Source organism: Salvelinus fontinalis, chromosome 17 (genome assembly GCF_029448725.1).
Source record: "Salvelinus fontinalis isolate EN_2023a chromosome 17, ASM2944872v1, whole genome shotgun sequence".
Classification (NCBI taxonomy): Eukaryota; Metazoa; Chordata; class Actinopteri; order Salmoniformes; family Salmonidae; genus Salvelinus; species Salvelinus fontinalis.
Genome location: NC_074681.1, coordinates 38,487,060 through 38,510,728, shown reverse-complemented (window position 1 = coordinate 38,510,728; position 23,669 = coordinate 38,487,060). Strand labels below are relative to the sequence as shown.

Below are 23,669 nucleotides of genomic sequence, written 5' to 3'. Positions count from 1 at the left end.
TTAGAATTACATTTTCATGGAACGTTTGATTCAGTTCCTGCTCAATTTGTATTGCAGCATCATTGTCTTCCCGCTTGATTGGCTTCTTTGTGAATATTGTCACTGACGATTGTATAACGTTGCTTTCCTCAGGAGCAGCTGGTGAAAGAGGACAGCATTGAGGCGGTGGGCGAGCAGCTGAAGGTGTACCATGAGCAGTACCAGGAGAAGAGCCGGGAGTACGACGTGCTCTACGAGGAGTACACACGCACCTCACAGGTACTATACTGCTTCCTGTACTGTAAAGGGCGTACTGGGTCCATACTTCTGGAACACACCTCTGTCTCAGGCTCTGTCCCAATACTCTGAAATTAGATATTTTTCTTGTATCCTTCTTTTATCCTTGCTCTATAACCAATGATCTGAGAGGACAGGTGAAAAGAAAATGGTGGAAATTCACATCTCTCCTAACTGCCATTGCCATGAGTGGAAAAGCGAAGAAGATAAGACTCCATTTCAAAGTATTTCAAAGTCCTGTGTGGTTTAGTTGGTAGAGCATGGCGCTTGTAATGCCAAGGGATGTGGGTTCGATTCCCACTGGGGCCACCCATACGTAAAATGTACGCACGCATGACTGTAAGTGGTCGCAAAAGGAGAGGAAACAAATAGGAGGATTGCATTGGTCCATCATGCCCCATGCTGACTTGTGTTCCCCTGTGTGTCTCTGTCAGGAGCTCCAGATGAAGCGAACGGCTATCGAGGCCTTCGGCGAGACCATCAAGATCTTCGAGGAGCAGTGTGAGACCCAGGAGCGCTACAGCAAAGAGTCCATCGAGAAGTTCCTACGCGAAGGCAACGACAAGGAGATCCAGAAGTAAGGGTTTTGCCTGTCCATAGTGACATGGGTATTTAAACCACAACTTGTGTCAAACTAGTACCTCTGTATGTACGTAGGCTGTATTTTAAGACAATTTAAATCATCAGTCAATGTCTTGTAAAGAACAGTCAAACCAGACCACTACCAATGAACCCCAGAGGTGATTTGTTATGCACCCCCACCCCCCTTCCCCCACTCACTTCAGGATCCAGAGCAACTCAGAGCGTCTGAAGTCTAGGGTGACGGAGATCCATGACAGCAAGAGAAAGCTGGAGCAAGATCTGAAGCAGCAGGCCACTGACAACCGAGAGATTGACAAGAGGATGAACAGCCTGAAGCCGGACCTCATTCAGCTAAGGAAGATCCGGGACCAGTACCTGGTGTAAGAAAATACAATACTATAGAGACATTTTTTGTTTACCATGAAACATGTTCGATTGATGTGCAGTCATCCCGACATCATCAAAAGCTCTGTAGCAGGATAGCTAATGCTGGTGATCATGAAAACACGCAAGACTGATGGCTATAGCTATGTTCAACAAGTTATTTTATTTAAATATGCAGTTTATACATATATATTATATTAGTATTTGTTGACTGAATTGAAGTGGACTTCAATTCTGTTTCTTTGGTCTTGCAGATGGTTGACACAGAAGGGGACGAGGCAGAAGAGTATCAATGAGTGGCTGGGCATAAAGAACGAGGCAGAAGAGTAAGTGACAAAGCTGCAACATTTGGCAAGTGTTTAGATTGCATGTTATAAAGCTATACCCGTTGGGTGCGTCTGTAAAACGTGAATTTGAAAATGTTGCCTTGTATTCTGTATTGACGTGATATTGTTCTTGTATTTTGTATGGACGTCATATTGACGTATTTTATTAGGATCGTCGTTAGCTGTTGCGAAAGCAGCAGCTACTCTTCCTGGGGTCCACACAAAACATGAAACATGACATAATACAGAACAGTAATAGACAAGGACAGAACTACATACATTTTTAAAAAGGCACACGTAGCCTAGAAAATCAATACATGCATACATACACAAACTATCAAGGTCAAATAGGGGAGAAGGCGTTGTGCCGTGAGGTAGTTCTTTAGCTGTTTTTTGAAACCAGGTTCGCTGTCCATTCGAGAGAACTCGGAGGGTTTTCTTTAATGGAAGCTTCTGTTATGTCAAACGTGTACTGGGGGGGGGGGGGGGGGACTGTGGGAGGGGTCTCGAATGGTTGAGGGACAGCTATTGGGGAACTGTCCCTGAGGATTCGGGTTCATGTTTTTTGGCCTGTTGGTAGATCGGTCAACATGCCCTTGATCAGGTCATTTACCCTGGATGCTACGGTGTGTCGCTCTGAATGGGAATCTGTTGGATGACTGGTATGATGTAGTTATTGAGCGGTTTCACTGCAAGTATATTGTATGTTTCGAATATTCAATGAATAAAAAATATATTAAAACAGTGTGGTGTACTGCAGGGAAGCTCTCTAGACCCTCTACTCTTTTCTATTTTTACCACTGACCTGCCACTGTCATTAAACAAAGCATGTGTGTCCATATTCTTGTTGTAAAAAGACATTTACAAAATGACAATTATGTCCTTGCAACCAATTCTGCCCACTGAGAATAACCAGGTTGCCTTTACGTAAAAGCTGCAATGCCTTTAAACTCTGCACCAGCTACCCAAAAGTAATCCTAACACCTTTATAAAGGATTTTGTAAAACATCCAGTGAGACGATGAGTCATTAACACCCTGTCTCCCTCCTACAGCTCATACTCGCTGGTGGAGGAGGATGAGGGCTCACCCCACCACGACGAGTGCACATGGTACGTGGGCGACATCAAGCGCACCCAGGCAGAGGAGCTGCTTAGGGACAAGTGTGACGGCACCTTCCTAATCCGAGAGAGCCAGACGCAGAAGGGCTCCTACGCCTGCTCCGTGGTGTGAGTGTTTATTTCAGTGTGTTACATGTCAGTCAAAAGGGCTAAGATTATTCTATGATGGGTTGAACTATTTTAAAACGGGCAAAGAAAATGTATGCGGTTTTACTTCCCACCTGTTGTTGGCCTTCCCCCAAATGACCATTGTACACTGTGCCATTTAATAAAGAGGATACCAAAGGGGGGAGACCAATATAGCTCCTGGGGAGGTCAAAGCTGTGTGCTGGAAAACCTTGGCAGGGTTGGGGCTTCAGATCCAGCCCTAACGTCTCACTTAAAATGTCGTTTTTAGTGTTTAATTACAAATGAAATGTTTATTAGTGAAAACATTTGTACTTTTAGTTTGTTTCTGTAAAACATTAAATGACTTTGCGCTGTCTCCTCCAGTGTGGACGGCGACGCCAAACACTGCGTCATCTACAAGACGGATAAAGGCTACGGCTTTGCCGAGCCTTACAACCTGTACGGCTCCCTGAAGGACCTGGTGCTCCACTACAAGCAAGAGTCCCTGGTCCAACACAACGACCAGCTGAATGTAACCCTGGCCTACCCAGTGCTCACCCAGACCCAGCAGCAGCACCCTAGATGAAGGGCAGTGTGACACGACGACCCACAACGGTGACCAGCACTTCCAAAGCATGGCAACAACAACAAAAAAGAAGCACACTCATTACGTACCACAGTACCAGCCGCAGTAAACATTTAGACGAAAACCCTGTTTGTAGACTGAAAACAACATAAGCACACAGTTATGATGGAAGCTTTCAGACCATAGTTAGAAGAGCAAGAAGGAGCGAGAGTAGAGGGGAGAGAGTCGGGGAACTGGAGGTTAAAGATACTGGATGGAGCTCAGCTTCTTTTCTTTTTTTGTCTTGGCACTCACTTACCCTTCTAGGCAAAGGCCTGAGCTGTCATCCCCAGTAAGGACTTGGCTAACCTGGCTGCTCACCACACTGCGCTTCACAACAACGAGATCTAAGAGATGGGGGGGGGACAATCCAGCTTTCAGATACATGGTCCTGGAAAGGCGGGGTGAAGTGGCTGGACGCACCAGTTACTTTCTATAAAAAGATTGCTTAAGTACCATAGAAAGAGCCTTGATTGACTACACGCCTGTGTTGGGAAAGAGGGGAACTATATAGGGTGGGATGCTGGGGTAGGGAGAGGGGGGCATGACAGAAAGCTTTAGAAAAATATATTTTAAAAAGTTTAATTTACTGGTCTCCAGTTTGTTGTAAGATAAACATTCTTTATAAAAATAGACATAGTATATTTGTTGTATTGTGAAAAGATAGATAGATAGATATTCACAATAGATCAAATATATATATATATATATATATGAATAGATGAATGCCGTTTCTAAAGGGATTCAGGTTTCCCTTTCCGTTTAATCATGGGTAGTGGAGAAATCCCTGCAAGCTCGTTTCTTATTTCAAATGTTCTCTTCAAGTGCTTTCCTTTATACTGTAGCCTATAGCCATGATGGACTAAGGTATTACTGTTAGTATTCTTGAGATGTTCTCATTTCTATGCTAATATACTCATAGATCATCGACCTATCAGATCTTAACTCTCAGTACTGAATGGCTTAGTCTCTAGGAAGCCTATGCAGTGTTCTTTTCACAAGCGCTTGCTTTTATGTCGCAGCGTCACTACTACTCACGGTACTTCCTCTTTTGAGCTTGACTGTTGTTTTTATTTGACACGAGCTTGATTCATAGAGCTGTAGAACTTTGTTGTACAAAATGAAAAAAAAAATGATTCTTGTCGTTTATATGATCCATATATCTACCGACAGTAACAGGCGGTGTGACTGTCAAACAGAAACTATTGAATGGTTTTCTTTTCAACTGTGTCCCCCCCTGCAGGGGAAACTGCTGGAGGACGCACGGTATCCAGCTAAACGTGAGCCCAAATGAAGGATGTCTTTTCATGTAGCAAAAAAAAGATTGGATCCTTTTTGACAGTAAGCATGACCACGGAGGTCCGGGGGATTTTCCATAAGTACCATATGCATGAAAGTCCTTCTTTTGTTTAGTACCTAGACAACTTGCTCTAGTACTTGTGCTGTTTTAAGTGCATACGTCTTGTGTACTAGACCTGTATAATGCACAAACAATAGTAAGTGAATAAGAATACATATAGATTTACAGACACACTGTCGAGGTGAATCCCTCCGCGGGTAGTGAGCAGTACTTTTATTTTGCGGCTTAAAGGACTTCTTCTTGCCGACTCTTCTATGCTTTTGCGTAGCACAGACTTTGTTCGCGTGAAGACACTTCAGCCAAATTTCAAACGTTGATTCATTACTAAAAGAAGCCTGATGTAATGAAACAGAGGATATTGAGGATTTTAAATGTGGTGGCGCTTTCAGATTTCTTGAGAAAGAGGAAACTTCCCAGAGAAAAGGAGTTTTGCTATTTTTTTGTAGAATGGCGCTCCTTTTGGGTAGTTTTAAACATGATAATTTGCTCAGAGCAGATGTATTTTTCTCATGTTGGTTGTACAGATTAAGTACGATACGTGGATACTGCAACTGAATAGTCATGCTATTGGATTGGTTAACTAGTTGGAGGATATTGGAGTAATTTGGTTTGTGTAATTGGGACATTTTAATTGGAAGTTGAAAAAAAATAACATTTTGTGGAGCGTTGCATATTGGCGAGAGCATTTTGTGTTCAAAATGTATTTTTGGTACAAATATTAGTAGAAGAAAAATAATTATCTAAAGGAAAAATAGCTTGGTACTGTATAGTAGTATTTTGCACAGTTCTTGGCCAGAAGAATAGCCTAGAATTAAACTCGGAAGTGACAGTAGTGAGATGCCTATAAAAGAGTGATTCACAAAGTTAAGAAGTGCCTTAGCTCTTCTCTTGTCGTTGTCGGAGGAGCTTCTCTCCTATAGACCGTGCTACCGCATACAGTATGCTTCGTTAAAAAAGCATTTGCCAGTGATCTAATGTCAAAACCCTGAAGAGAACTGGCAAATGCGCGTAGTTGTAGTCTTTCCTGTAGTGTCCGAGTTGTGGAGATTGTGTTAGTTTAGTTATGCTTCTCTTTTGTTACATCATTTTTAATAAGGTTACAATTGTATTTTTTTGTGACGGGCTATAGCTTAGTGCTCTTCAGTGAGCGAGGCAGTTTCCTTTGGGGTTTGTTGTATAGTTTATTGAATCACACCTAGAGTGGATAGAAATGTGAATACACAGTCGTAGCCCAATACGTAGCGTTTTTTGTTTAATAACCCGAATCTCATTCAATAAGCTCTTAAGTGAATGCATGCAGTACTTCTCACGGTGTTTTCACGTCAATTCCCTGTGAATTCATATTCTGTTTACCCATCTACTGACTCATGTATTTACTCAGTCCATCGGACCAACATTTTGCAAATGCACTTTTTCCTTTAAAGAAAATTTCACCAAAAATTATCTTTTGGTATTTGTTTCATTCGTCCATTGTTGATATAGTCCTACATTTTTTTGTGCATGTCAGCAATCCAGTTCTCGAGATGGATGACTTTCGAAATACAGAAATACAGCCGGTATGATGCATTTTGCTTATGATGCAAAATTTATCATACCGGTTGTATTTCTGTATTTCGAAAGTCATCCATCTCGAGAACTGGATTGCTGACATGCAAAAAAATGTAGGACTATATCAACAATGGACGTAAGGTTTTTTAAACGTTTTTATATATAAAACTTCAACAGGGACTAAAACAAATACCAAAAGATCGTTTTTGGGTGGAGTTTTTCTTTAATTGAGTCTCCAAAATTAGTTAATTCTAAACCGCATTAGTGAAGCTCAGTAGGCCATGATAGTATTGTTTGTTTTATTAAGTGTCATGTCAGGGATGTTTTAATCGGACTTTCTTTGTGAAACAGAGTGTGGGGGAAAAAACATTCAGTCTTCCCCTTACTCGATACATTTGGTGGAGGCTTCACGAACTCTGAAATTGTAAGCCGGTATTGGGGCAAGTAGGACAAATGTCCATTTATTGCTGTTTTTCATGATTTTAATGGTTTAACTGTGTTATAAATCTGTGTTTGGTTTTGATTGTGCCAGGCCCACCCATTTCCCATTCGAAAATGGGTGACTCATTTCATACCAAATGAAAGGGAAGCTAGCTAATATGCAATCGGCATATTTGGTCGGTCCTCTACGCTCCAACGGTATGGATGTCATCGCGTCACATTAACGTCACTTGCATTAACATTAATGATAACACATGTGCAGTGATAGTGTTTTGGCGGTCGTGCCCATGAGATGACTTGGAGCAGGGTTAGCTTTGAGTTGTCCTTTACCCAGTTATCGTGAAACCGTGTCATAGCACTCTCCAAAATGTTCAGGTGAATTATCCAGGCCATTACTATTGCTTATCTTTGGTACAAAACACCTGTAAATAGTGGTGTCATACTTCTACCATATCAGTTACCGAATACAAGTAATTCACATTTTATTACGTTTGAATATTTAGGTTTGAAGCATATTTGAAAGAAATATATTGAAATATATCTTGACGTATTGTTTTGGGTTATATATTCTGATTTTAATTATGCTGGAAATGGATCCGAAACAGACGCTGATTAAATGAGTTTAGATGTAAAACGAGTCTATTGACAAGTGCCACAGCAGCTTTGCATCAGTGGGCCAAGTCATTTCTAGTTTTCGTGTTAACGCCCTGATGTGTAAGTCATAAGCTAAGCTTTATCATTATCACCAGCAAGCGTTCCTTCCTTTTTGATCGTGGTATTATTGGTTTTAATTGACCCGCAATGATTGAGGAAGAGGGGACAGGCTCATCTACGTTTTAAAATGCAGCGCTGAATCTAGTTGTCCATGATGACATACTAATTGGCAAACCTTGGCCCCATTCACCTACTCACACATAAGTGTCTCTGTCAAATATGAGTAGAGATTATCAATAGTCTTGACACAAGTGTCTTTCAGCAAAGCTCCGTTGTTGCTACCCTACCAAGGACGGTGACAACAGAGTTGACCAATACTGGGACTAACTGGTGTCTAGACTACAGCCTGTATATTTTGAGATTATAAAATGTATTATCTGAGCAGAAAATAGATTCCTATACAGATATGCTTTGTCCATAGGGATGGGGAAAGCACTTTTTTTATTTTCATTTATTTTAAATCATGGTGGAAAAATTACATGAAAATATATTCTCAGCTTGGAGATTCTGGTTGTGTTTTTTTTATATTGCGAGAGGAGGCAGTTTGAAAGTGATAACAGGGGAGTGTTTGAGGTATGAAAATAATGTATGATTCGAAGAGAGGGGCATTTAATAATCGGATAAAAGTCCCCCAAATGCACTAGACAACACATGATACTTCATACCGGCCAAACACGTTGCCAACAAGTTAAGGAACAAATTTCAACAGTTCAGAAACACTCCTTCAGTGAATAACCAACCTTTGTAGATGGAACAATGATGTCATTGGAAATTGTTCCTTTATGGTGCCTAGGGTTTGTTTTTAATTAGACATTTATTTTTTTTAGCAAATTGATTTGTCTGTCCAAGTGTTTTTGTTTATCCTTGTTAATGATAACCTTACAGAATCTATAAAATAAGCTAGCTTGAATATTTTCCTTCATACAGAAAAGTACAAATGTTTACGATATCCAATTAACCAAATAGCAAGTATGCGTTTGAGAGTCAATCTGTCTGTCCCTAAAAGGGACTCCGATAGATTGATTTGATTTCTTTTTTTCCTTTGTCATTTTAAACTTGAAAATGTTATGACTGCTTGTTCATTTGTTTTGATTATTTTTGTACTTGTCGAACAGTGCTCCCTCTAAAAAAAAAAAAGAAGAAAAGAAAGGGAAAAAAAGAATTGTTACTGTCTTCTGCTTAGAACAGAATCGACTAAATCATTTTTTGAATGGTCTGCAATGGGCCCTCTTCCCTGAGTGGCTCAAAATCCTTGATTTCTGTTCCTTTACCTTCTGTACTGCCGACTACTTCATCTTAGACTGAGCCTTGTGTATTCACGACTGAATCTTAACTTTAGATAAAGGCTTAACTTCGCGGTTTTTGATGTCACTGGGAAATTTTGATTTGCGCTTGCAGATCTCAGTTAGGATTTGGCCGTAGATTGCACCCTAGATGATTTGGGAGGTTTTAGTTTTCAGGCTTTTCAAGTTTGAAAGCGAGGGAGGTGCACACTACTTGGTGAAAAATGTATGTCTACAGTCTTGGGTTGAGTCAACTATTAAATTAATTTGGAAATGTGTGAAAGTGAAGAGGCATGTATTTCGATTTTGCACTAAGTCATTCTCGTCTCACTACACTCTAAGATAAAGACGTTCCGTGACTTGCTCTCTGTCATTCAAAACGTTTTTTATTTGTTCAGTCCTATTTGTAAACTCCATTTAAAAATATGCTTTCATTTACTTCTAAAAGTTTATCTAATCTCTGTAACCCTTCAATCAGGGTTGGGTAGTAACGGATTACATGTAACGGGCATTACGCAATTCAATTACAAATATATGAAGTAGGCCTAACTGTAATCAGCCCGGATTACATTTTTTGAAATTATAATAATGTAATCGGATTACAGTTACATTATTAAAACATCTGATTTACATTTGGGATTACTTCATCTAATATCAAGAGAAAAAAAGGATAAAACTTTTGTCAGTTTTGCTGTCATTTAGCACACCCTCAAGACTTCTCCCATGCACTCAAATATGCTATTGTTCTGCTTATCGCCCATCAAGGGTGGGTGGCTTCTTTTGTATTCAAACGGGTTTAGTGACTAGGTAAGGCTTCCAAAAGATTTACACCTAGCCTTCTGGTCAATCAGACAGTCGTCTGGACTCAACAGTGTTCCTGCTTGCTGCTCTATAGCAGTGCACTTTCACTCTAGCTCTCTCCTTTGGCTTTGTGTGCTCCTAGCGGGAGAGAGAAATGCTCTCTGATTAGCTCTCTGGCCAATAAACAAAAAACACAGTCTTGAAAGCAACCACTGTTGTTACTTTAGAAGAGAAGAGGATCACAGCTTTCTGTAGGTTTACTTTTATTGATCAACTCTTAATATTGAACAAAGGGCACTCACGTCGGCCATTCAATTCCAAGGTGATTGCATAGGCCTACTCATCATTATTATTATTATTTATTAATTTACTGATTTAAAAATCAATTACACAGGTATAATTAGAATGTAGATTTAGCAACTAGCTAACCACTTCATCAGGTGTTGAATGAGCCCCAAATGATTTAGCCTGAAGTGAACAAAATTATGTAGACAAATGTAATCTCTTGAAAAAACATTTTGGAAGATTCAGGAACCCTATTGTGACTGACAATTAGGCAATTGTTATTAGTTTACAAACTCAAAATTCATGACAATGACTGGTTTAGATTGCACATCTAAATATCTGGAATAATGCATTCCTGCTTGGACATGTTAGATTAATCAAATGTATTTCTTGAATCGTACTAATACACCACCTTTTTAATTAAGCATTTTGAATGACTATAAGTTAATTAGGCAACACATTCTCTCTATTGCGTGACCCTGCAATAACATTTTTTGTGCGACCAAATCATGGGTGGGTGCCCCAACTAAAAACATTTAGTATGGAGCCTTGTGACTATGCTCTAATACATTAGAATATAGAACTTGTGAATTATAGTCCCCAATTTGGAAATAGTCATGTTGCTAAATTAATAATGTATGCTATTTAGCAGACGCTTTCATCCGAAGAGACTTAGTCATACGTGCATAGATTTCATGTATGGGTGGTCCCGGGAATTGAACCGACTTCCCTGGCGTTACAAGCACCATGCTCTACCAACTAGGTGCACTTTAAAAAAACATATACATCTGGGTGTTAAAAAATAACTTTAAAAAAACGTTAAGTAATCTGATTACTCAAAATGAGTAATGTAATCTGATTACTGATAATTTTTCATGTAACTGTAATCCATAACTGATAAAATTTTAAACAATCTGGCCAACACTGCCTTCTATGTAGATTTCAACCTAAGTGGCTGTGTATGTGATCATGTGACTGTCATTCGAATGCAGGTCAGGCACAGTACATTTTGACAAACCTTTCTTTGGAGAAAACAAAGTACAGTATGATATGATTCTTATTGTTCTGAGATGTGGTGTGAAGTTTTTCCCTTTTTCAAAACGGTGACTGGAAATTAACAGGACAGTCTGATAAAGCTACTCTACACCAAAGTGCAATTGAACTCAGAGGGAGGGAGCACTGTCAGTGAACCAGTGGGAGTCTACTGGTTGTGATGTGCACAATCCTTATGTACGTAAAATGATTATTCTCTCTTTCCCCAATCTGTCTTAATTTAGATGCAACATTTTATTTCTTTTGTTTTCTGTGTACAGCTTGCTTTGGAGTTGTTTGTCTCAAACAGGTACTCTTACTTCTGTACTGTTATTTCCTTAGGTTGATGAAATGATTTTTAAAAATCTATAAAATATGTAAGAAAAAGAAAGAAAAGGTCTTGTGTATTTTGTCAGTAAGTTTCAGTCAAACCTGCACCATGAATAAATGGGAAAAATTCAGAGAGTGGGAGCCTTTCCTGCTCTGAGGATAGTTTGGGTCAATTCCTTCTTGAATTCCTGTCAGTTGAAGGCTATGGTAGACTTGCCGACGTGTGACTCAGTTGGTATTGAATTTAAACCACAGGAGGGTGCCATTTTCTGGATGAATTTCAACATGTGTGGGTCTACACACACATTAAGGGTTGAAACATGCATTTCCTGGGGTTTTAAGTAGACAATTCCATAAGGAGTTTGCAAGAGAGCAGAGACAGACCGAGGCAACAATCGATCCTTAGAGGACAACCGACTACAGAAAAGTAGTCCAGTCATAAACTGTCAACTGTCACAGGATCATCATAAAGTCATCCTCCTGTCCTGTTTGTCTGCACTGAAGATTATGAGACAGCCCTAAAGGATCCCATGACACTAGGTTAATCTTTAACAATAAATGAGTCTGTCTTTTGCTGTGGTGTGCATTGCCCATGAGGCCATGACTCTTGAGTAAGAACAGTCAGGTGGTATGAGGAACAGTAGCAGGGTTTCTAATAATAAAGGGGGAACTTCCAAGATCTTTGAGTGAAGACCACACTGACTCACCAGTGGCCTGATTGGTTGGAAGTTACAATTTAATACTGCCACTGATAGACTGATTGTGCAACCCAACACTACTACGAACATGTTGACATAAACCTCATATTTCCTCATTCTGCCTGAAAAACTACTTCTAATCAATGTGAGAAACTTGCTTCCTAAAGGACACTTAGTACATTGCAAGACGTCAGTGCTCCACACAGTCAATAATAGACCAAAGAAGTGTGTAGGCGCTTAAAGCGATAGAAGACCGCAGCAATGTAACAGGACGATTTGGAAAGAGTGAGTTGTAACTGGTTTAATCCATGGATCCGACAGGCCCAGAGGAGGAGTGCTCTTGCCTCTGCATCGCAGGATCGATGGATCAAAACCCTGTTACAGCTCACTTTCCACATCAACCTGTTACAGTGATGTAGCAATGTAAAGCATGCATTGATGTGAATATCTAGAACAATATACAGTTGAAGTTGGAAGTTTACATACACTTAAGTTGGAGTCATTAAAACTAGTTTTTCAACCACTCCACAAATTTCTTGTGAACAAACTATAGTTTTGCCAAGTGGGTTAGCACATCTACTTTGTGCATGACACAAGTAATTTTTCCAACAATTGTTTACAGACAGATTATTTCACTTATAATTCACTGTATCACAATTCCAGTGGGTCAGAAGTTTACATACACGAAGTTGACTGTGCCTTTTAAACAGCTTGGAAAATTACAGAAAATGATCTCATGGCTTTAGAAGCTTCTGATAGGCTAATTGACATAATTTGAGTCAATTGGAGGTGTACCTGTGGATGTATTTCAAGGCCTACCTTCAAACTCAGTGCCTGTTTGCTTGACATCATGGGAAAATCAAAAGAAATCAGAAAAATAACTAGACCTCCACAAGTCTGGTTCAGCCTTGGGAGCAATTTCCAAACGCCTGAAGGAACCTTGTTCATCTGTACAAACAATAGTACGCAAGTATAAACACCATGGGACCATGCAGCCATCATACCGCTAAGGAAGGAGACGACGTGTTCTGTCTCCTAGAGATTAACATACTTTGGTGCGAAAAGTGCAAATCAATCCCAGAACAACAGCAAAGGACTTGTGAAGATGCTGGAGGAAATCTATCTATATCCAAAGTAAAACGAGTACTATATCGACATAACCTGAAAGGCCGCTCAGCAAGGAAGAAGCCACTGCTCCAAAACCGCCATTAAAAAATCCAGACTACGGCTTTGCAACTTCACATGGGGACAAAGATCGTACTTTTTGGATAAATGTCCTCTGGTCTGATGAAACAAAAATTTAATTTTTTGGCCATAATGACCATCATTATGTTTGGAGGTAAAAGGGTGATGCTTGCAAGCCGAAGAACACCGTCCCAACCGTGAAGCACGGGGGTGGCAGCATCATGTTGTGAGGGTGCTTTGCTGCAGGAGGGACTGGTGCACTTCACAAAATAGATGGCATCATGTGGATATATTGAAGCAACATTTTTTTTTTTCACCTTTATTTAACCAGGTAGGCTAGTTGAGAACAATTTCTCATTTGCAACTGCGACCTGGCCAAGATAAAGCCTAGCAGTTCGACACATACAACAACACAGAGTTACACATGAAATAAACAAAACATACAGTCAATAATACAGTATAAAAATAAGTCTATATACAATGTGAGCAAATGAGGTGAGATAAGGGGGGTAAAGGCAAAAAAAAGGCCATGGTGGCGAAGTAAATAGCAAGTAAAACACCGTAATGGTAGATTTGAAGTGGAAGAATGTGCAAAGTAGAAATAGAAATAATGGGGTGCAAAGGAGGAAAATAAATAAATACAGTAGGGGAAGAGGTAGTTGTTTGGGCTAAATTATAGATAGGCTAGCTATGTACAGGTGTAGTAATCTGTGAGCTGCTCTGACAGCTGGTGCCTAAAGCTAGTGAGGGAAATAAGTGTTTCCAGCTTCAGAGATTTTTGCAGTTCGTTCCAGTCATTGGCAGCAGAGAACTGGAAGGAAAGACGACCAAAGGAGGAATTGGCTTTGGGGGTGACCAGTGAGATATTCCTGCTGGAGTGCGTGCTACGAGTGGGTGCTGCTATGGTGACCAGTGAGCTGAGATAAGGCGGGGCTTTACCGAGCAGAGACTTGTAGATAACCTGTAGCCAGTGGGTTTGGCGACGAGTATGAAGCGAGGGCCAACCAACGAGAGCGTACAGGTCGCAATGGTGGGTAGTGTATGGGGCTTTGGTGACAAAATGGATGGCACTGTGATAGACTGCATCCAGTTTGTTGAGTAGAGTGTTGGAGGCTATTTTATAGATGACATCACCGAAGTCGAGGATCGGTAGGATGGTCAGTTTTACGAGGGTATGTTTGGCAGCATGAGTGAAGGATGCTTTGTTGCGATATAGGAAGCCGATTCTAGATTTAATTTTGGATTGGAGATTCTTAATGTGAGTCTGGAAGGAGAGTTTACAGTCTAACCAGACACCTAGGTATTTGTAGTTGTCCACGTATTCTAAGTCAGAGCCGTCCAGAGTAGTGATGCTGGACGGGCGAACAGGTGCGGGCAGTGATCGGTTGAATAGCTTGCATCTCAAGACATCAGTCAGGAAGTTAACGTTTGGTCACAAATCAGTCTTCCAAATGGACAATGACCCCAAACATACTTCCAAAGTTGTGGCAAAATAGCTAAAGGACAACAAAGTCAAACTATTGGAGTGGCCATCACAAAGCCCTGACCTCAATCCTATAGAACATTTGTGGGCATAACTGAAAAAGTGTGTGCGAGCAAGGAGGCCTACAAACCTGACTCAGTTACACCAGCTCTGTCAGGAGGAATGGGCCAAAATTCACCCAACTTATTGTGAGAAGCTTGTGGAAGGCTACCCGAAACGTTTGACCGAAGTTAAACAATTTAAAGGCAATGCGACCAAATACTAATTGAGTGTATGTAAACTTCTGACCCACTGGGAATGTGATGAAAGAAATTCAAACTGAAATAAATGATTCTCTACTATTATTCTGACATTTCACATTCTTAAAGTGGTGATCCTAAAACAGGGAATTTTTCTAGGATTAAATGTCAGGAATTGTGAAAAACTGAGTTTAAATGTATTTGGCTAAGGTGTATGTAAACTTTCAACTGTATATGTATCTGGGTAAAGCTTGCAGGTATAATGCTTAACTTGTAATAATAATGTACATGTAAGAGCCTTTAATGTATTATAAGGTTTATAAAATGTTTTGTCTATGTATCAGCTTTTCAACTGGCTCAGAATGTTAGGTATAAGAAGTAGGCTATAAAAAGTATGGTATAAATATTTAGTCATGATATGATATTATTATAATACATTATAAACAGTTATTAAGTTATGCTCGTTTTACAATACAGTAATGAATCTCTATAAACAGTAATAAGAGTCGGATGAAACAAAGCTCCAAACATATCTCCAGGTGAATAACAACTCGTGACAACGTAAGCGTTTTCAAGACAATTCCAACTCGTGATGTGGTACAATGTTACTAGTCTCTCTAGATATCTGTGTTGTCTAGCTTTTTCAAATGGTCCCGATAGGGTCTGTTTTTCCGGCCTACAATGTTACTTCACCGTTGTTTTTTATAGCACTACTTTGCCGGTGCTTAGTGACGTTGTTAGTGGTCACATGACTTAGAACCAATCACATAATCGAAAATCTCTTTAACAAGGAAGAGGGCAAGCGACGCAATTTGAATCACTTGAGATATTTCCTAGTTTAGGTGGGTGACGGCAGAGTCTGTCATCTTGTGCTGAAGGAAAGATGAAGGGTATTATTCTGTTCACACTTTTGACCATCTGGTCAAATGTAGATTGTACGCCGTGCTCATATTCTCCATCACAGTGGTGTACCTCCGTGGACTCAGCCATCGAATGTGGGGTAAGATACATTCACGAGTTTCTTCTCGGGATTAAATGGACAGAATGTTTTGGTAACACTGCATGAAAACTTTCATTTTGATTACATGGATCGTCAGTCCTTGCATCCAATAACCATGTCTATGAATTTGAGTGTGGTTTAATTTCTCCAGCCACATCCCTCAGCTTTTTCCCGAAACGGGTGCGTTTCAACTCCTGATTTGTGCTTTATTAGAGAATGGACTGAGAGAATGAGAAACGTGTGGTGAATCTTTTTGTACATTAAAAATAATATTAAATTATAACATCAACACCCATCAACTTTTTCTCTTCCATATGTCCTGATTGACATATCATATCTAGAACCAATTTAGACCTACTAAACATTCAACCAAACTCATTCTGTGTGTGTATTGCTTTACTGTAAAGTCGTTTTACTTTTTTTGTGGCAGGTTCTGAAGCAGTGCCTGGAAGCCAATTCCACCAAGCCCAACACACAGGTGCAGCCCGTGCAGGTGGAGCTGTATTTTGAAAGTCTGTGCCCAGGATGCCGGTTATTCCTTACCTCACAGCTCTTTCCCACATGGACCATGTTGCAGGACATCATGAGTGTCACACTGGTGCCCTACGGAAATGCACACGTAGGTCTTATACAGTAGGCTAGAAATGATGACGCTTGTCTCATGTATTATGACACTATATTGGATATTGGATATTGCTTAGACAACGTAGTTAGCAGTGATTGGAGTTGAGGAATTCTGTGTTTTAGTTTGAAATCATTTTTGTTGGTCTCACTACAGGAATCTTTTGATGGGAAGCAGTATCAGTTCACCTGCCAGCATGGTGAGGAGGAGTGTCTCGGCAACATGATTGAGGTGAGATTTTGGTAACGCTTTATTTTACAGCCCACTGTTGACCAGGGAGTTACTTGTAAGTGACTTATTAAAACTGTACTTGTCTAATAATTGCATAGTAATAACACTTTGGTTTCTCTGCGATTCATTGGCACACGCTTCACTTTGTAAGCTGAATTATTTGATGTAAGTACCAGAAAGTGTCCATTGTCACCACATAGCTTCCTAGTTGAATAGCAGGTAAGTAAGTAGCAGCTTAAAACGGGCTGTAACATGAAGCTTTCCAGAAGAAAAAAAAGTGACATTGTTTTACACCTTTAAAAAAAAAAATGTATCTTCCCTTCTCTCTCCAGACCTGCATATTGAATGCTACAGGAAGCAAAGCATTCCAGATCACCTACTGCATGGAGGCCTCCACTGATGTAGTTAAAGCGGGAGAGAAGGTGAGTGACATGTTACCTCTTACCTTCTTTCTCTCAACACAAGACCATGAAAAGACCACGCCTCAAACAATATACAGCAACCCCCTATTTGTATTCAAATGCTCCTGAGAAATACGAAACAAGAGGCTGAAATTAAATCCACAAATGTATAATACCGAATCACTTTTTGTGGTTGGTGATTAATGATGTGTTCTGCTCACATGTGGTAGTCTAAGGGTATGGCTGGAGGGCAAGATAAGATATGACCGGATGGCATTGTAAATATGAGGATACTTGGAAATATTGACAATAATAATGTTCCAACCACCTGTCCCCTTGACAGTGTGTGGCGCTCTATGACCCGAACACCAAGTGGGACAGCATCATGACCTGTGTGAAGGGAGACCAGGGGAATCAGCTGATGCATCAGAACGCAGTGAAGACTGGTGCCTTGAAGCCAGCCCACGAATATGTGCCTTGGATTGTCATAAATGGGGTTAGTTCACTGAGGCAAAATATTTTAGTTGTATGTGTCAGCAAGTTTACTGTATTGCTAACGGCTTCTAGTAAAGTCTGTCACATTCGACAAAGTTTATTGCCTCAATTTGTTATATCCGGAATCTTCTTTCAGGAGCACTCCGATGACCTTCAGAACAAAGCAATGTCTTCACTCTTCACTCTGATCTGTAGCATGTGGAAGGTAGGTTTTGGCGAACAAAATTACCATTCCATTTTTAACAGTGTTATGTCCTATCCATCTTGTCCATTCTTCCTTCCTTGTTTCTATACAGTGTATTTGGAAAGGATTCAGACCCCTTCCCTTTTCCACATTCTTTTTTTACGTTACTGTGGGAAAAGTCAAGAGGTCTGAATACTTTCCGAATGCACTGTGCGTAGTTTTCCTGTCTATAGAAACCACTGACTAAGATCAAATGATTAGAATGAGTATAGACTAGTCTTTGCAGATACTGTACTAAAAATAGATAATTCAGTCACCCTCTGAAGTTGGAATTTGTTGATGCCTTTCTCCACTAGAGTATGCTGTGAGGAGAAAGAAAGATAAGCGTGCCATCCTTTGATTTCTGAAGTATACTCTGTCATACTATCCTTTAGGGGCCCAAGCCTGAAGCCTGCGGTGCAGCTCCAATGAAACGACACAGAAGTTACTGCCATGACGAGTAAATAATCTACGTCTTACCATACCGCCGTATGCCTTTGTGTTCAACTTCAATTACCAAATAGGGATGGTAAATCTGAACTTTTTGACACACTATCAATAATGTTTTAAACTGGTTTGACTGTCGGTATCACATAGTTCTTCAGATATTCAAGAAAAGGGATGCCGTGTACTGTATCACATTGCTCAGTGAATGAGCCTTCTGTGGAATGAGCTATGTGAAATAAACTCTCTTAGTCATCTGTTTTTATGAAGGGACGAAATTAAAGCTAACTATTTTAAAAGGACTCTGTCTTCACTTAATCTGCATTTTATGTTGAATGTGATGGGTGTATAGCCTATGAGAGCAGATCTTTCATTTTTGACAAGCGCTGTGGTGTAATGGAGATGAATACCTCTTTGAGTGAGGTCTCTTACAGTAGAAAGGCTTTGACGTGGTTGTCATGGTTCTGCATGGTCTCAGTCTTGCCTAGGGGAGACAGCAGTCAAACCAGTGATAACAAGCCTCTTCCCTGGTGGTTTAATAGGACTGCCTGTGCTGCATTTAGTAGTGTTAAAGAGCCATGTTCTTCTATATAATGCTGATTACGAGATAAAGGGTCATGTCCTTCAAGATCATTTGGTTTGTCTATTGGATCACAATTTTAAAAATGTATACCGGTAAGAAAGAAATGCAAGATGAGATTGAAAGTATGATGGCTACAAAATTTCAGGCTTTTTGATTATTCTTCGGTTGTTAGAAGGGGTTCACAGCAAAATTATTTGACCGTTAGGAAAGCCACCCACATACAAAGTCTCTAGGTCAAACGGGGCAGCGGATATGAGGGTTTAAGTGAGACTACTTATAACAGTGCCACTTATAGGCCAATCAGTGCCAATCTTTTGACGTCTTTCCTCACGCTGAACAAATTTGCCAGGAGGACCCATAAGGTCTGTCAGGATAGATTTTCCTCCATCTTGGACATTTTGGAAAACCTTTTAAAAACTTCAAATGTTTGTTAGACCATGGTGCATCTCTTAGCTTTTCTCAATCTAAGGGATCAGTTAAGGGATGACTGAGTTATTGATAAATCAGGAAATCAGATTTTACATGTCCATTTAAATATTTTGTTAATACACTTCACAATGTCCTATCATCTTGAAACTCTGTAGGGTCATCAGACATTACCATGATGAACCATTTTAAGTTTGGCATTGATAACTTTAAGAAAAAGGAAACTACAGTATAAACAATTCACATTTTGACAATTTAACGCTAATGCTTAAAATAATCCATAAAAAAATCTTGTTCTCATGGACTAAATGTCCGATTCACTCCAGATGTGTTATTTGGACTAATCACAATAGTCTAAAGAGTTTGAGAAAATAATATTGATGCACTCAAAGATGGCCACACTTTACCAGTAGATGCATATTAGGACATATGCTAATATGCTACAATATGCAAAAAATACTTCAAAATCTTCTTCTCATGAACCATAGGACCAAATGACACCAATTTGGAATGTAGACCCATTTTAATGGCTTAACTTCATTTGAGAAAAGCTAAGGGATTGGTCAAAAGATGGCTGAGTTATTGACAAGTTAAACATCAGATTTGACCTGTTCAAGAATGAGTAGCATACTCACAGGCCTTACACACTGATCTAAGGCTGGAGATACTTGTGTTGCATAGACCCTACCTAGTTTTGGATGGATGCACCATTTTTATTGAGCCATTTGGTTGTTTAAAACAAACCACCTTTACACAATATGGATTATGATCCCTAGTGAATCAGTGACAAACCTGAAGTCTGGATTTCTGCTTACTCAATGTCTTTCTAATCAAAGCAGACATATGACCTTTGTTCATTTTCTATGCATTGTTTCTGGAGTGTTTTATGAAAGACAAAATAGTAGGCTAGGCATAGAAAGTTATGTCAAAACAGCTCAATGTTGGTCTATTTATGGATTTAATTTGTCAAGTATTTTTCATCATACAAATTATTTGATGTGTTAACGTAAATTCTTTTGAGAAATCCGAATTTGCCCTTCAGCTGTTTTTTTGTTGTTGCGCAGCATTGGCGGCGAGTATGATGTCCTCAAACTCCTCCCTGTTACGCATTTGTCACATAACCAAATTGCGCTTGGCAAGGGCAGGTAGGCCTAGTCAGGGGACCTGATGAAATAAACTGATATAGCAGCCTATATAAGTATGGATAGCAGCAGTCTTCGATAGTACTGCAAAAATATATATACGATATTGAACCTTTTATAGTGCCGTAGTGGACCAGTTAAATTGGATTTACGTCGTTTAGAATAAGAATCATGATTCCTCAGTCGAGCAGAGCATTTCTCTTCAAGATTGCTGGTTATTGGAAGCCCCTTTTCAAAGGCAGGTTTCTAATTGTAACGAATACTGTGAGCTGTGGGTGTATGCTTGCCGCCGGCGACATCATTCAGCAAACCAGGGAGAGACGGAGGGTCCCCGAGAAGGCACGTGACTGGACGCGAACAGGTAAGGTCCACGACCAAGGACAGCAGCCGATATGGAGCCCAATTCCCACCTTGTATGAAATCATTTCTGAAGCGAAATTAACCATGTGCTAGGGGCAAGAGAGCCAATCATAGTCATAAAGTAGCCTAGCCGAAATAAAAATGCAAAGCATACACAATGAACTTCAACTATAATATTCCAAACCATAGGTATAATGATATGCTTTATGTTGACATCATTTTTGCTTATTATGTTTTCCAACATCCTATACAGTAGTTATGGGTTTCACTAACTGCAAAGAACGTTTCATTTAGCTGTGTTAATGCTACCCTCTGCAGGTTGCATGTTTGCAGTGGGATGCTCAATGGGGCCCTTCATGCACTACTGGTACCAGTGGCTGGACAAGTTCTTTCTCGGCAATGCTTTACCTGCTGTCACCAAGAAAGTCCTCACTGATCAGCTGATTGCATCACCGACCATGGGAGCATGGTATTTCATTGGTGAGATATTGATGTGTTTTTTCAAGAAGTCAATATTTCAGTATACTGAAATCAATGTGTACTTGGACTGTTTGCAGAGAATGGGAATTGTATTTCTTCTTTATTGTCCCTTTCTTTCTCCAGGTATGGGAAAGATGGAGGGCCACAGTCTATCTGAGGGGTTAGAGGAATTCAAAGAAAAGTTCTGGGAGTTCTACAAGGTTAGTGGAACAGTTTGGCTAAGAGTATGAGGAACAGTTTGATTAAGAAACCCAAGGCTATTGTACTGAATATTGCTGTCCCGGTTGATGCTCCTAGTTCTCAGAGTTTGTTTGTGCTCCTTTTCATTCAAGGCGGACTGGTGTGTTTGGCCCGCGGCACAGATGATCAACTTCTACTTCTTGCCTCCTAAGTTCCGTGTCCTCTATGTCAATGTCATCACCCTGGGGTGGGACACCTACCTCTCCTACCTCAAACACCGTAAGAGCTGCTCTGACGCCATTTTGTTTTTGTCTATTCAACATTACACCGCCAATGATTCAGATGTTCTTTAACAGTAATAGTATCGTCTCTGTTGTTCCAGGAGACAACGTTGAAGGAAGCACTGGAGATGTCACTGAGTTGAATGAGCAAGAACTGGAAGTGTCAGGGTCAGCAACCAAACAGTTGAAAGAGAAGCTCTAACATTGGATTTTTGGGAGCATCGCCGGACTTGAATTCGATGTCAATGTCACTGACCATGACCATGGCAACATTCCTTATCATGTGTGCCTTAAAAGCCCTACATATTTCAACAGTTTTATACTAAACTGTGGTGAAAAATGTGGCGCCCAGACAATGCATACCACATGTACTATATAGTGCATGCATTTCCACTATAGCCTAAAGCGTTGTCTGGTTGTTGGTGTATTTAGTGTCTAGTTGATTAGTATACGAAGGCAATGTCCCGGTCATCTCAGTTGCTGATCTACCAACCTATTAATGAGAGTGAGACTTGTTTCAGGTGTGCCACAGTTTACTTCTCCTACTCTAATGTAATCTATGTTGTTTACCCAGTCAAACCTGTTTAAGTAATGACTGATGTGCAGAAGGTTACACATATCATTCTTGTGTAATAGGCATAGGCTAATATATGTCTAGTAGGTGACATGAATTACTCCTCTTGTGTTATTTAACAATCCTATATTTTATTGATAGGAATAGCTTTTTCAAGCATCTTAAAAGAGTTCTAAAATCTTGATAATCTTTTATTTAAATGATGTCTTTTAATTTCAACCGATTTCTTTACTGGTATGGTTTGAATGTATTAATATCGAATATTATTTATAATATGCCTGTAGGTTTCTTAGGTTTATATTGAAGTTGAATAAATGCCTTATAATACAGTATGTCAAATGAATCAATCCAATACTGTAGCTGCAACTGGTCAAAGATAATGTTAATCTCCAAACAAAATATATGTTTATAATTGCATTGTAACAAACAAACTCCAGGGCCCAGATTCACAAAACTTTCTTAAGAAGAAATTTCTTAACTGCCATTTTCTTCCTTAACTATAGACTTATGAAGAAAGTTAAGCAAAGTTGCTATTCCTCAAAAAGGTTGTTTGAAATGTTATTGCGTTATTTCTTATGTTTCTCCTTAAGCGCGAAGTTAAGAAGACATTTGATTCTTGAAAATAAAGTTATTGGATTTGTTCTTGGAAATGTTCTCAATTTCAAGATGGCTAAACCCTTGTCTAAAACTCAGGGCAGTGAGAGAATAAGCTAATTAAAGCAATTGAACATGTGTAGCCCTTTTCTGCAGTCATTGGACAAATTGCCTTCTAATGGCCTCATAGGTGGAATGTTATTCATATTTTTTATAATTATTTCAAATGTATTTTAAAAACGGGTGTTTCTATGTCAAACGTATTTGTTCCATTTCAGTCAACTGTCATGTACATTAAGTGTAATATATGGGATGCAAACTCCAAATCAAATACATTTGAACTCTATATCTGTCATGATACAGGTGTCGTCTTTTGTTTAAGCCCATAACCATGTGAGGGGTATACTTTTGTTTCAAAGTAAATTTGTTTAAGACTAACAAGAAACACTGCGTGACCCAGATTTAACCCAATGCTAAAGAATGTGCAAAGCTGTCATAAAGGCAAAGGGTTTCTACTTTGAAGTAGCTCAAATATAACATATATTTTGTTGTTTAACACTTTTTTGGTTACTACATGATTCCATATGTGTTATTTCATAGTTTTGATGTCTTCACTATTATTCTATAATGTAGAAAATAGTAAAAATAAAGAACAACCCTGGAAAGGGTAGGTGTCCAAACTTTTGACTGGAACTGTATATATATATCTATATATATATATATTTTAACTATATTATTACACCTACCACCGTGTGCACATTACTGCACTTAAAATGTGAAGAAATAATAGTTTTGCAAAAAAAAAATTAAACAG

The 23,669-nt window shown here is 39.5% G+C and overlaps 3 protein-coding genes across 7 annotated transcripts in view; all 3 read left to right on the top strand.

The window, feature by feature from the left end:
- The window catches only part of LOC129814314 (phosphatidylinositol 3-kinase regulatory subunit gamma-like), a 51,855-nt gene extending 38,319 nt beyond the window's left edge, over positions 1 to 13,536 (top strand). For 4 of the 5 annotated variants that reach the window (XM_055867371.1, XM_055867372.1, XM_055867373.1 and 1 more), the window contains exons 11-16: positions 133 to 258; positions 711 to 853; positions 1,062 to 1,238; positions 1,497 to 1,568; positions 2,622 to 2,795; positions 3,180 to 13,536. In XM_055867371.1, coding sequence (XP_055723346.1) covers positions 133 to 258; positions 711 to 853; positions 1,062 to 1,238; positions 1,497 to 1,568; positions 2,622 to 2,795; positions 3,180 to 3,381 — 894 coding nt within the window. In that variant the 3' untranslated portion in view covers positions 3,382 to 13,536. The remainder of the gene's footprint in view (positions 1 to 132; positions 259 to 710; positions 854 to 1,061; positions 1,239 to 1,496; positions 1,569 to 2,621; positions 2,796 to 3,179) is intronic. The other variant, XM_055867375.1, reaches the window with a different exon arrangement.
- Positions 13,537 to 15,601: 2,065 nt separating this feature from the next.
- On the top strand, positions 15,602 to 18,534 carry LOC129814315 (gamma-interferon-inducible lysosomal thiol reductase-like). Its single transcript, XM_055867376.1, has 7 exons — positions 15,602 to 15,819; positions 16,250 to 16,438; positions 16,598 to 16,672; positions 17,005 to 17,094; positions 17,417 to 17,569; positions 17,705 to 17,773; positions 18,187 to 18,534. Exons 1-7 carry the CDS (start codon positions 15,703 to 15,705, stop codon positions 18,253 to 18,255), a joined length of 762 nt encoding a protein of 253 aa, XP_055723351.1. The 5' UTR covers positions 15,602 to 15,702; the 3' UTR covers positions 18,256 to 18,534.
- A 1,776-nt stretch (positions 18,535 to 20,310) lies between these two features.
- Positions 20,311 to 23,213, top strand: mpv17l2 (MPV17 mitochondrial inner membrane protein like 2). The gene is made up of 5 exons (XM_055867366.1): positions 20,311 to 20,747; positions 21,065 to 21,226; positions 21,350 to 21,426; positions 21,559 to 21,685; positions 21,789 to 23,213. Exons 1-5 carry the CDS (start codon positions 20,558 to 20,560, stop codon positions 21,887 to 21,889), a joined length of 657 nt encoding a protein of 218 aa, XP_055723341.1. The 5' UTR covers positions 20,311 to 20,557; the 3' UTR covers positions 21,890 to 23,213.
- Positions 23,214 to 23,669: the final 456 nt, after the last annotated feature.

What these genes read in the sequence shown, in the direction of transcription:
- LOC129814315 (XM_055867376.1), top strand. Translation starts at nt 15,703, where the DNA reads ATGAAGGGTATTATTCTGTTCACACTTTTGACCATCTGGTCAAATGTA. An exon ending in TGCCCTACGGAAATGCACAC is followed by an intron (nt 16,439 to 16,597) that starts GTAGGTCTTATA and finishes GTCTCACTACAG; the next exon opens with GAATCTTTTGATGGGAAGCA. An exon ending in TGATCTGTAGCATGTGGAAG is followed by an intron (nt 17,774 to 18,186) that starts GTAGGTTTTGGC and finishes ACTATCCTTTAG; the next exon opens with GGGCCCAAGCCTGAAGCCTG.
- mpv17l2 (XM_055867366.1), top strand. Translation starts at nt 20,558, where the DNA reads ATGATTCCTCAGTCGAGCAGAGCATTTCTCTTCAAGATTGCTGGTTAT. An exon ending in ACGTGACTGGACGCGAACAG is followed by an intron (nt 20,748 to 21,064) that starts GTAAGGTCCACG and finishes TACCCTCTGCAG; the next exon opens with GTTGCATGTTTGCAGTGGGA. An exon ending in AGTTCTGGGAGTTCTACAAG is followed by an intron (nt 21,427 to 21,558) that starts GTTAGTGGAACA and finishes TTTTCATTCAAG; the next exon opens with GCGGACTGGTGTGTTTGGCC.